Source organism: Salmo salar, chromosome ssa23 (assembly GCF_905237065.1).
Source record: "Salmo salar chromosome ssa23, Ssal_v3.1, whole genome shotgun sequence".
Classification (NCBI taxonomy): domain Eukaryota; kingdom Metazoa; phylum Chordata; class Actinopteri; order Salmoniformes; family Salmonidae; genus Salmo; species Salmo salar.
Genome location: NC_059464.1, coordinates 9,472,281 through 9,485,381, shown reverse-complemented (window position 1 = coordinate 9,485,381; position 13,101 = coordinate 9,472,281). Strand labels below are relative to the sequence as shown.

Sequence of the window (13,101 nt, the reverse complement as noted above, 5' to 3'; positions counted from 1 at the left end):
CTGTCTGCATTACAGGGCCTGTAGAGACTGTGGTTTACAGGGAAAGGATAGCAGCTACATACTCCACATCGTCTCTGGGTTTCTGGGTTGGGACTGACAACCACAGACAGTGGCAGGCAGCCCTGACACACTCAACTATGAACGGACACATAATGCCTCCAGGAAAATAAACAGAGCCAGACGCACGCACGCACGCACGCACGCACGCACACGCACCAGCACACAGATACAGACATACGTATGAATGCTCTCTCAATCTCACACACACACACACACACACACACACACACACACACAGCGATGTTCAGACACGTCTGATGAACTACACTTGGGATACCCAGACGCAAAGCGTAGACTGCGTGTGTACCATACTGTGACGTTAGCATCCTGATCTCCCTCTTATCCTTCTATCAGACATCCTCTCATCATCCCTAGCTGACCCTGACAGTAATGGCAAAGCGACAGGCTCAACCTGGGTCAGATTGGAGCTGGAAACGTTGGTTTACATGAAGGACCAAATCTGGACCATGACCCTTATCCCTGTACACTGACCTCACTCACAATACACCCATACTGGGACAGACGGATACGGGAAACGTACACACATCACACACGGGGAGGCAGATAGCGTACCTGTGATCTGGGTCTCGATCTCGCCCTGCATCTGCAGCGAGTCGACGAAGATGCTGCGGTTCCCTATGAAGCGAGAGCAAGCTACGCCCCTGTACGGCTGGCAAAATCCCTCTTCATCAAAATCATCCCTGTTAGAGAGAGACGGAGAGAGAGAGAGGTAGAAAGTGGGAGAGAGAAACAGATGGAGATGAATAGACATTACAGTTCACAGTATGGCCACTAGAGGTCAGCATAGCATGCATTACAGTTCATAAGCATGTGGCACAAACACTTTTCTCTCTCTGCACATCTCTTCACAGTGGAACTTGGGCTGTGAAGGTCATGGAATGTTGGATGGCGGTAATTGACCAGCCAAAAGACCGTGGTCACCGTAATAGCAGTTCATTCTAATTCTACATAGACAAGTTCAACAATATAGGCTGCCTACTGCAGTGCAAGTGTTTGCAGAGAAAGCAGTTGCCTGCAAAAGTTACCCTCAGCAAATATAGGTTTGAATACATTTGCCATCAAAAAGTTACACATTTGCAAGCAATCATGTGTGGATCTATCTATTTGCTAGCCAGCTAAATTAGCTAGCTATCTTGCTTCACCAGTCGACCGAGCGTCCAGCATAGTGTCCAGCATGCTGATCGTGCAATGAAGTCTGAAATATGGTCCAACTAGCAAGTGATGCACTAGGAAAATATTCTCAATCCCTTTTCATTCAGAAGCTCAAGCTAGCAGCATCAAAACAACTTTGTAACGACAGACGCACTAGTGTTTTCAAATCTGCGTAGGCCCATCGTCAGCTGTCGCACAGACGGCCAGACGCACAGATGTACTGACAGCCCGGAGCCAATATGACTAACCGTTACGAAATGCATTTGTCAGCTGAATTACACGTTTATTCTGTATCACTCAACTCTCATTTATGAGTCTCGTATTGAGAGTTATATAGATAGACACAGTGCATTCGGAAAGTATTCAGGCCCTTTGATTTTTCCACATTTTGTTACGTTGCAGACTTATTGTAAAATGTATGAAAAACAAATCTGCACACAATACTCCATACTGACAAAGCAAAAACTGTTTTTTAGAATTTGGGGCAAGTTTATCAACAATTAAAATCTGAAATATCACATTTACATATTACTCAGTACTTTGTTGAAGCACCTTGGGGAGCGATTACAGCCTCAAGTCTTCTTGGGTATGACGCTACAAGCTTGGCACACCTGTATTTGGGGAGTTTCTCCTATTCTTCTCTGCAGATCCTCTCAAGCTCTGTCAGGTTGGACGGGGAGCGTCGCTGCACAGCTATTTTCAGGTCTCTCCAGAGATGTTCGATCGGGTTCGACTCCGAACACTGGCTAGGCCACTCAAGGACATTTTGGTGAATGTAACTGTGCTGCTGGAAGCAATTTAATTATGCTTTTTTGACAATGTTTATTGACACACCATATTCAACCGGTGTTGAGCGTTCATAAACTCATCAGTTACTCTGCGCTCTGGCACACTCAGGCGAGAGTGCTCTGAAATCGGAGTAGATAGCCAGAGCGAATTTACAAACGCACCATATGTGTGCCGCTGCTACAGGGAGGGTGGCGTTGCCTAGGCAACCGAAGACTTGTTTGCTACAACACCTCGCTTGTTTCAGAAAAGGAGCAACAAAGTTAGTTGTTAAGATTCCATGTTACCGCAGAAACGGACTCGACCGCAAGAATGCCCGGGTGTCCTGTCTTTAGTCAGCTGTTCGGTCCACACACACACACACACACCCCAAAAATGATTTTAGGACGTTTTTATCCATAAATGTTGGTTACACAGTAATACAGTAACTGTGCCAGCAGCTGTAAGTGGAACAGAGAGTAGAGTTTCAGTCCTGCTCTAACAACATTTATCTAAGTGTCCAGTGTCTGCTGATAGAGGTTGATGTCTCAGTCCTTCCCAGAGAAGAGATGCGAACTGTATAAAGATTTAAAGAGTCGGCCGTTGGGCTTTATTCCTGTTTATGGGAAAAGGATATCATCGTGAGCTTTAATACGAAACACATGAAGAGTGGGGAATCTATAACAAGCATGTGTGTGTGTGTGTGTGTGTGTGTGTGTGTGGAGAGAGAGTGTCCTATCTTTGTGAGTGTTGCCCAAGTGTGGACACTTATGGAAACAATGAAAGTGCTAATGCCTACTTGGCCATTCACTTTCACAGATTCACTCTGACACACACACACACACACACACACACACACACACACACACACACACACACACACACACTATTCACAGAAACAAGGCCATTTTCACACTATGAGCTCATTTAGTCATGTGACTGAAGCCAAGCCAGTTGGAGACCATAGAAAGGCGTATGACATAACTATTATCATATTCTCACAATAAGCTCCCTCTCTACATCCTCCTGCTTCAAACCACATTAACCACCCTGGATCATTATGGCTGAGTGTGGCAGATGCCCTAATGCTAACTCATTCAATTCCAGAATCACGCACGCGCATACATACACACCAAAAAAACATCTAAGGGTAACCCTATCGGTGTCTGGGTTGGGGTGAGTGGCCGAGCGCGGCGGGGTGTGACTCAGGGGTCAATGGGTCACTTTCTGAGGAGAGTGTTAAGTGTCTCAGAGGCCAAGGTCACCTCTCTACCCTGACCTTTAACCCCCCCATTTATTGACTCAGAATGGGCTATCCAGAAATTTACACACACACACGCATGCTCTCTCTCTCTCTCTCTCTCTCACACACACACACAGACACACGGACACACAAAAACTGGGCTCTGCTCCAAGATGGGATTCGATGGGAAATACAATAACATTACATTTATGAGATTAATAAAGGCTTTTCCATACTGCTTTAGTCTAATGTACAACTTCCCCCCTGAGAATGTGGATACGCACGCACGCACGCACGCACGCACGCACGCACGCACACACACACACACACACACAGAGAAAGAGTGCAAGAGAGAGAAAGAGAGGATTCCTTTGGCTGAGGTTCGAGTGTGTCGTCGGGAGTGTATCCAAAGCCGTGGTGTGTGTGTGTGTGTGTGTGTTTGTGTGTGTCGCCGGGGAAAGCGTGGCCGCACTGAGATGGCTAAATGACAAGGAAGAGTAGACAACCCTGCTTCTTCCGAGTCCTGCTCTATATCCTGACCCAGCGACAAATTACAACCCTGGCCCGTCCAAAAGACCTCAACCAACATCCCTCGCCCAGAAACTCTGCTCCAAAAGGCTTTGGGTTAAAAAGCCCTGTCCAAAACATTCAAACAAAAATGCTTGGTAGAAGACATCTCTTCCAAAGTCCACTTACCCCCATCATCCGCTTTTCTCTGAAGGCGGTTGCTGTCTGTGTGGCGTTCCAAATGGCACCCTATTCCCGTATAGGCTCTAGTCAAAAGTAGTGCACTATGTAAAGGATATGGTGCTATTTGGAACGTATCCCGTGTGTGCATGGTGGGAGGCTGAGTCCATCACAGAATGGGAAGGAAGCTAGTCCCAGTGAGTGTGGTTGCTATTTGGATAAACAGTGTGGATGTTCAGGCCTTTCTGAACATCCAAACTAACGCCACACTGTGAAAAGGGGCACATCTGTAGTAGTAGTTTATAATGGCTAATTACAGGAAGGGCTTTTCCGTTAAACTGACTGTGTTTGCCTAGGCTACGCTTACATCATGGGTTCTGTCTGAGAGCGAGAGAGAGAGAGCAGTTATAACTATAGGCTAGAACCCCGCAGAGTCTACCACACACACACGAACACACACGACTTGACATTGACACACATACACACACACAGACATAGAAAACACACAGAAACAAAAGCAAACATTGGTTCACTCACATGTTCTTTGTTTTACTTTCTTGCATACACACACACACGCACGTACGCCACACACCAAGGTTATTATAGTAAACGAAAACGAAAACACGCTCTAGTGAACTGAAATGAAATAATGAACAATCCTTTTTAAAAAACGAAAACTACACTCAAACTATTATCTTTGACTCCAAATGAAAATAAAAATCATCATGAATTATGTTGTTTTAGTTTTCTTCTAAACTTTGGTCAAAAAATGTAATAGGGGTTTCAATGGTGTTTTCAAGATACTGAATCTGGCGGGTAAATGTGGCCAGGAGATGCCGATGTTTCAAATAGGCCTAGCTTGTGCATCACTATCACTAGCTAACAGGGGGGAAAATGGTTAGGTAGCTAACGTGTACTACTTACGTGTACTACTAAAGTTAAAACGGATTGGCTGCGGATTCAACTTTTCTGGACCCCTCATCCGGACAGCTAAAGGTCTCGACAGCTAAAGGTCCCATTCCCAAAAAATTGAACCAGGAACAGATATAGCCCTTGGTTCACTCCAGACCTGACTGCCCTTGACCAGCACACAAACATCTTGTGGCGTACTGCATTAGCATTGGAATAGCCCCCGCGATATGCAACTTTTCAGGGAAGTTAGGAACCAATATACACAGGCAGTTAGGAAAGCTAAGGCTAGCTTTTTCAAACAGAAATTTGCATCCTGTAGCACAAACTCCAAAAAGTTCTGGGACACTGTAAAGTCCATGGTGAATAAGAGCACCTCCTCCCAGCTGCCCACTGCACTGAGGCTAGGGAAAAACTGTCACCACCGATAAATCCACAATAATTGAGAATTTCAATAAGCATTTTTCTACAGCTGGCCATGCTTTCCACCTGGCTACCCCTACCCCGGTCAACAGCCCTGCACCCCCAACAGCAACTTGCCCAAACCTCCCCCATTTCTCCTTCACCCAAATCCAGATAGCTGATGTTCTGAAAGACTTGCAAAATCTGGACCACTACAAATCAGCTGGGCTAGACAATCTGGACCCTCTCTTTCTAAAATTATCCGCCGAAATTGTTGCAACCCCTATTACTAGCCTGTTCAACCTCTCTTTTGTATCGTCTGAGATCCCCAAAGATTGGAAAGCTGCTGCGGTAATCCCCTCTTCTAAGGGGGAGACACTCTAGACCCAAACTGTTACAGACCTATATCCATCCTACCCTGCCTTTCCAAGGTCATCGAAAGCCAAGTTAACAAACAGATTACCAACCATTTCAAATCCCACGGTACTTTCTCCGCTATGCAATCTGGTTTCCGAGCTGGTCATGGGTGCACCTCAGCCACGCTCAAGGTCCTAAACGATATCATAACCGCCATCGATAAGAGACATTACTGTGCAGCCGTATTCATCGACCTGGCTAATGCTTTCGACTCTGTCAATCACAACATTCTTATTGGCAGACTCAACAGCCTTGGTTTCTCAAATGATTGCCTCGCTTGGTTCACCAACTACTTCTCAGATAGAGTTCAGTGTGTCAAATCGGAGGGCCTGTTGTCCGGACCTCTGGCAGTCTCTATGGGGGTGCCACAGGGCTCAATTCTCAGGCCGACTCTTTTCTCTGTATACATCAATGATGTCGCTCTTGCTGCTGGTGATTCTCTGATCCACCTCTACGCAGACGACACCATTCTGTATACTTCTGGCCCTTCTTTGGACATTGTGTTAAGTAACCTCCAGACAAGCTTCAATGCCATACAACTCTCCTTCCGTGGCCTCCAACTGCTCTTAAATGCAAGTAAAACTAAATGCATGCTCCTCAACCAATCGCTGCCCGCACCCACACGCCCGTCCAGCATCACTACTCTGGATGGTTCTGACCTAGAATATGTGGACAACTACAAATACCTAGGTGTCTGGTTAGACTGTAAACTCTCATTCCAGACTCACATTAAGCATCTCCAATCCAAAATGAAATCTAGAATCGGCTTCCTATTTCGCAACAAAGCATCCTTCACTCATGCTGCCAAACATACCCTCGTAAAACCATGTTAATTCCTTAGTGATGTGGACACCGAGGAACTTGAAGGTCTTGAACCGCTCCACTACAGCCCGTCGATGTGGATGGGGGCGTGCTCGGCCCCTCCTTTTCCTGTAGTCCACGATCAGCTTCTTTGACTTGCTGATATTGAGGGAGAGGTTGTTGTCCTGTCACCACACTGTCAGGTCACTGACCTCCTCCCTATAGGCTGTCTCATCATCGTTGGTGATGAGGCCAACCACCGTTGTGTCGTCAGAAAACGTAATGATGGTGTTGGAGTCATGCGTGGCCATGCAGTCATGGGTGAACAGGGGGTACAGGAGGGAACTAAGCACGCACCCCTGAGAGGCCCCCGTGTTGAGGGTCAGTGTGGCGGATGTGTTGTTGCCGACCCTCACCACCTGGGGTGGCCCGTCAGGAAGTCCAGGATCTAGTTGCAGAGGGAGGTGTTCAGTCCCAGGGTCCTGAGCTTAGTGATGAACTTGGAGGGCACTATGGTGTTGAACACTGAGCTGTAGTCAATGAACAGCATTCTCGTGTAGGTGTTCCTCTTGTCCAAGTGGGAGAGGACAGTGTAGAGTGCTATAGAGATTGCGTCATCTGTGGATCTGTTGTGGTGGTATGCAAATTTGAGTTGGTCCAGGGTGTCTGGGATGATGGTGTTGATGTGAGCCTTGACCAGCCTAATAGAGATGACATCAAAACTATGAAGTAATTTTAAAAAGCCTGTTTTCGCATTGTCATTATGGGTTATGGTGTGTAGATTGATGAGGAAAATGTTCAATTGAATCCATTTTAGAATAAGGCTGTAATGTAACAAAATGTGGAAAATGTGAAGGGGTCTGAATACTTTCCCGAATGCACTGTATATAACGTTACTAAGGTACTGTAGGCTAATCAAAATACAACACTGTAGGCTACTTGAAAAACAACACTGTAGGCTACTTGAAAAACAACACTGTAGGCTACTTGAAAAACAACACTGTAGGCTACTTGAAAAACAACACTGTAGTCTACTTGAAAAACAACACTGTGTTACTCAAGAAGATCTAATGCATATCCCAATGAAACTGATTCAGATCAAACGGTCGGTATGCAGATGCTGCATGGACGTTTCACTAGTAAAACTTGGAAGAATTATCATTCACGATTGACAGAGAGACCATGAAAATGTGTGCTTAAAGTACAGGTAAAGAAACACATGCGCAGAACGTGATTCGGATCTTCAGCTCTGGGGAAAAGTGATCTATGGGGGCGGGACGGGGCGGTTACCTAGGGATCCGTAGCCCCCGCCAAGTTAAAAAGCATTGGGCTGGTGTAAACACGGGTGAGAGTTTCATTGCACCAGTTTCGGTGGTATTCATTTTAAAGTCACATTGAGATTTACTTTATATACATTTGGAAAATATATATATTTTTTTACCCTTATTTTACCTGGTAAGTTAATTGAGAACACATTTTCATTTACAGCAACGACCTGGGGAATAGTTAAACATAACCTAACCTGACCCATCACCTTTCATATTACTGCCGCCCGTTGCAGGAGGCGACAGCCCAAAAAACACAACAAAAGCTTTACAACACAACTGGCTCCTATGCTCCCACGCATGCTTTCTGTCCCCAACAGTAAAACTGAAACAAAATAATGTAAAAACGAAATATAAATATTTTGATAAAACTAAAATAAATTTAAAAAAACTAGCAAATCAGGTCTGGAAAATAATTGAAACTAAATGAAATTTCTAATAAAAATTGAAAAACAAATAAAAATAAAAATAACAAAACTATAATAACATTGCCACACACACACATAGACACACGCACGGACACACGGACACACACACACACACACACACACACACACACACACACACACACACACACACACACACACACACACACACACACCCTCTACTGGTCCTGTTGGTAATGGAATCCTTCGGTCTGGCCTGGTAAAGCCATAAAGCTGTGACAGGAAGGAGGAGGCTGTTTTACCATGGGTCCCCCAGGACCACTGATGTGTGTGTGTGTGTGAGCCTGCCTGCCCTACGTGCCCAGTCATCCATGGGAGAGAGACACCAGATAACATTAGGAAGATGGCCCAATGTGTTTTTACTATAAAGGTAAGACATCAGCCACACCGCTGCTAAGGCCTTGACCTCGGAGACTGGAAAGGGCCGAGGGAATAAAGACGATGGGCTCCGACCGTTGACAGAAGTACAGTCATCTAAGTCAACTCCAATCCTGGTGTTTTCTGGGAAAGCAACGTCTAAAGGAGGAAAGCGAAAGTCGATATATCTGTGTGAAGACATTGGAATTGACGTTTCGGACAACAAAGGCGTTTTTCCAGTATGTCTGTATTGTATCGTTCTATTGGAAGCTGTAAATAAATGGACATAGAGCCTTGTAAATGTTCTCCACTTAAAACACAGGGAGTCTCTATCTATGGAGTTGTCAATGTTATGTTGCATGCTCAACACAGAGGAGCAAGGCTAATGGATTTGGTGGTCCAAAGCTAGCGGAGGCTAGTCAGCGCCTCTGGAGGCCAATAAAACATCCCTCAAATTCCCAAAAGCAGGAATGTTATCCAACCTGTCATCCCTCTACTTTCTCAACCGTTCGCTCACTTCCCCTCTCCTGTAGTTCGCGTTTCCTGGCGTGTGTCTGTGGAATCCTTTTCCCAGCAGGTTGGCGATCTAGGAGCAGACTGGAGAGAATGAGCGATATCAACTCTACACTGTTCTTATCTACATTCTATGTATCTAACCCTGGTTTTGATCACTGTATTGGGCGGTGGAGTGATGCCCTCTTTGTGTTGCGTTAAGATTCATGCGGTAATAGGATGGGACAGACAGAAACCACAAAGGCAAAGCATCAAAACTTAAACTCCCCTATATCCTGACATAACAGCTCTTTACATATTGTCCTTTTCAAATCCTTCACGGTCCGTTCATCAGACACTTAGATCTCTTTAAATCTACAGTTCATAAACTCTTCGCTAATTCTTTCGATTTACATTGAAGTTGAGATGTTGTTACTAGGGCTGTGGCGGTCACAAAACTTCGTCAGCCGGTGATTGTCAAGAAAATAACTGTCGGTCTCAGAGTAATTGACCGTTAACATAAACACATTTAGCATTTCCTGGCTTCCACACATAACCTACAAGCCACTGATGCAGACCTTTGGAACGTCTACATTTGAAAAAGTCTAATAAATCCATGTAATAAAGCCGACACCTTTACAGTAAATCCATGTAATAAAGCCGACACCTTTACAGTAAATCCATGATTTATTTTAGACAGGTCGAAAGAAGTATGATATAAAGAAAATGTAGTCTATTTCAGAAGAACAGAATAGCATACTCTGAGTTGCCCTTATGTTAGGTCCTGATCTGGCTATGCCAAATGGCTGTGGGCTACACTAGGTAATTTAGCAGACAAGATTTGCTTAGAATAATACAATTGAACAAAGCTGAATTAAAAAAGGACATTTTCTCCAAACGATTTGAGGGAGTGCGCACATGCGGCTATTCTGTTTTGAGCGGTTAACAAAGTAATAGGTATTCCTACATGTGTAATTTAGAGTTATTAATGTAACTTTAGTTGTTCTACAAACGTTGGGCTATATGTTTAGATTTTTAATACATTGTAAGGCTGCATGATGCGACTCTAATGAGGATTTGAAAAAAGTTGCTTGAAAGGCATGAGCTCTGCTTTGTTTTTTTTTGCGCAGGCTGTACACACTTCATCAGTCTCTCATTCACAATTTGACAAGCACTTGATAATGCCAAACATTTCCCGGCCGCAGCCCCTTTGTGGGGCCGTAATGCACCCTTAAAAAATCCATGCCTTTTGCGGCCAGTGGCCGCAGTGCGCTTCTCCCTGAGTGCTGCGCGCTCCATCACGTGATCGGGTCTTTCTCTCAGGCTACAAGTGAAGACAGACACACCGGGGATGCAATTGTGCGTGTCCTTATCCAATTCCGAGGTGCATATTGAAGATATTGGAAGAACTGTCCACATTTTACTTTTCGTCAGCCAACAATATGAGTAGGCCTAACTAACAGCAAAAGCACTAGCCTATGTCTATCTAATATCCCCCAGAGTACAAAGCTCGACCTATTCTATTCTGTGCGAGAAATAAATATTGTTTTGGGACGCGATAGATCCCAAATTAATACAACCAGTGGCATGAAAAAAACTTTTTTACGCAATGTGGCTGACGCAACAGATCAGAATGTTTAGCATAAAATGTTGATAAACTATTCATCTATTTCTTCACATTATAAGCGCAGCAATGCGCACATGGTAGAAGGCTATAGGCGTGAATGTTCCATTAGTGGAAAACACCATTATCAAAAGTGACCGTAAATGCAATTATACATGTAATGCTTTAATTATAACGGGGCATTTTTATGGTGAAAAACATCTCCCCCAAACGTGAAACTCACATGCTGCTTATACAGTATATGCCAGTTAGGCTCTACACCCCTTGTAAAGTGGATTAATGTGCTTAATTTTAAGGAGTTATTTGGCCACTTTAGTTGTGATACAAACCTTATTAGAACATATAGGCCTATGGGCTAGGCTACATGAGATGTGTGACTATGATTTGAAAAGTGATAATATATAATTCACAAGTGATAGCCTAATATTGTCACCCATCAGACTATTCTTGATTTAGTCTTATCTTTACATATACTAAATAATATATATATATATATATATATATTTCCCTTATTTAACTTGGCAAGTCAGTTAAGAACAAATTCTTATTTTCAATGATGGCCTAGGAACAGTGGGTTAACTGCCTTGTTCAGGGGCAGAACGACAGTTTTTTACCTTGTCAGCTCGGGGATTCGATCTAGCAATCTTTCAGTTATTAGTCCAATGCTCTAACCACTAGGCTACCTGCCGCCTGGCAGCATCTTGTTTTGATTTAGAATGGACCATTATCATGCACCTGTATGGAAACAGGGGCAGCGAGAAAAAAAGACATGTCATCTATGCACTTAAATAGCGAATGGAGGACGCTTTTCCCTGTGGTTTATTTTCATGTGGGCCAGGTAGGCAATACTCATGTTGTAAATATAAGCAATGTGCTTAATATTAGCAAAGTTGAGAAAGAAATATAGTAGGCCTAGTAGAAAGCTGATCCTCCTATTTTCAGTAGAGGCCATCACTCTGTTTTCTCGCGCAATTGCATAGCCTATTGAAATGTTGCGCAACATCAGCTCATAGGCTCTCATGAAGTGTTTGATTAGATTTTTGAATACATTTGCATTGATGTCAGAGTGATTAGAGGGACAGTAGAGTGCTGAATACCAGGCAGTTAGCACGTTTGGTAGGCTACTAACCGTGACTAAACGGTCACATGGAATTTGACTGCCTTCAAGACTCGCGACCGTCGGTGTGGTGGTAATACGGTCACCGCAACAGCCCTAGTTGTTACCACTCTTTAGATGAGAGGAGGACACACAGAGTGGAAGTGCACACACACACACACACACACACACACACACACACACACACACACACACACACACACACACACACAGAGCGAGACAGAGGAGAGGAAATGTTTTGGAGTGAAGTAAGGAGACGGGAGGGTCCTGACGACACGGAGGGCTGAGGCCTGGTTCGATCTAGAGGCTTCTGACGGTGTTGACAGACAAGGATATAAGCTGTCACCACTGTGTGGTCACTTGCACTTACTTCCTGTTAGTAGAGGATCTGAATTCCCTCTCCACAGGAAGTCCTTTAGAGGAAGATCATCTCCTCTCCATCTCCTCTTTTATCTCTCCTCTCTTCTCCTCTCCCATCCATTCCTCTAATCTCCATCTTCTCTTTCCCTCTCCTCTCTTTTCCATCACCTCTTTTTCCTCTCTTCTCCATCACCTCTTTTTCCTCTCCTCTCCTCTCCTCTCCTCTCCTCTCCTCTCCTCTCCTCTCCTCTCCTCTCCTCTCCTCTCCTTCTTCCTCTCTCTCTCTCTCTCCTCTCCTTCTTCCTCTCTCTCTCTCCTCTCCTCTCCTCTCTTTTCCAAGCCCCAAATGAAAGACACGCAGGGTCTGAAAAGAACAATGGCTAGAGAGAGAGAGAACGGAGAGAGACAATGGACAATCATGACGAGTCTCCTCGAGAGATTGGGTTTCCCGAACTTAAAACAAAGTGTTTGCGGTTCGAGAAGATAGAGAACGAGAAAAACAAGCCTGCTTATCATTATCTTCCACATTACAATTGGGTGCGTTTCTCTTGTCTTCATGCAATGTGCTTTTTATATCTGATGTTTTATTTTTCGATGCCATAACAATACAAAAATAAAACCTATTGCACATGTGTATGGCAGTGGAGTTGTGGAGTTGTTGTGATTTGGTCACATTAAACAAAATAAGCCAGAGAGGGGGTGAGGCCAAGCTCCATGAAGACATCTGAACTGTATGTGTGGGTGCCTGGGTAACGATACCGCAGTGACAAAGGAAACAAAATGGTAGCCAGCGGCTTGGGTTGGCCAGTTCTGTAGGTCCCAGTGGCCCGTGACCACATAGAGAACGGATAAAGAGAAGGGTCACTGATGGACTCCATTTAGAAGACAATGGAGAACGGGCCCCTCATGAGTCCTCGTGTTAC

At 44.5% G+C, this 13,101-nt stretch overlaps 1 protein-coding gene across 1 annotated transcript in view; it reads right to left on the bottom strand.

The window, feature by feature from the left end:
• LOC106584030 (inactive tyrosine-protein kinase transmembrane receptor ROR1) overlaps positions 1-13,101 on the bottom strand; it is a 193,167-nt gene that overhangs the window by 14,976 nt on the left and 165,090 nt on the right. The window contains 1 exon segment of the mRNA XM_014168817.2: positions 634-761. Coding sequence (XP_014024292.2) covers positions 634-761 — 128 coding nt within the window.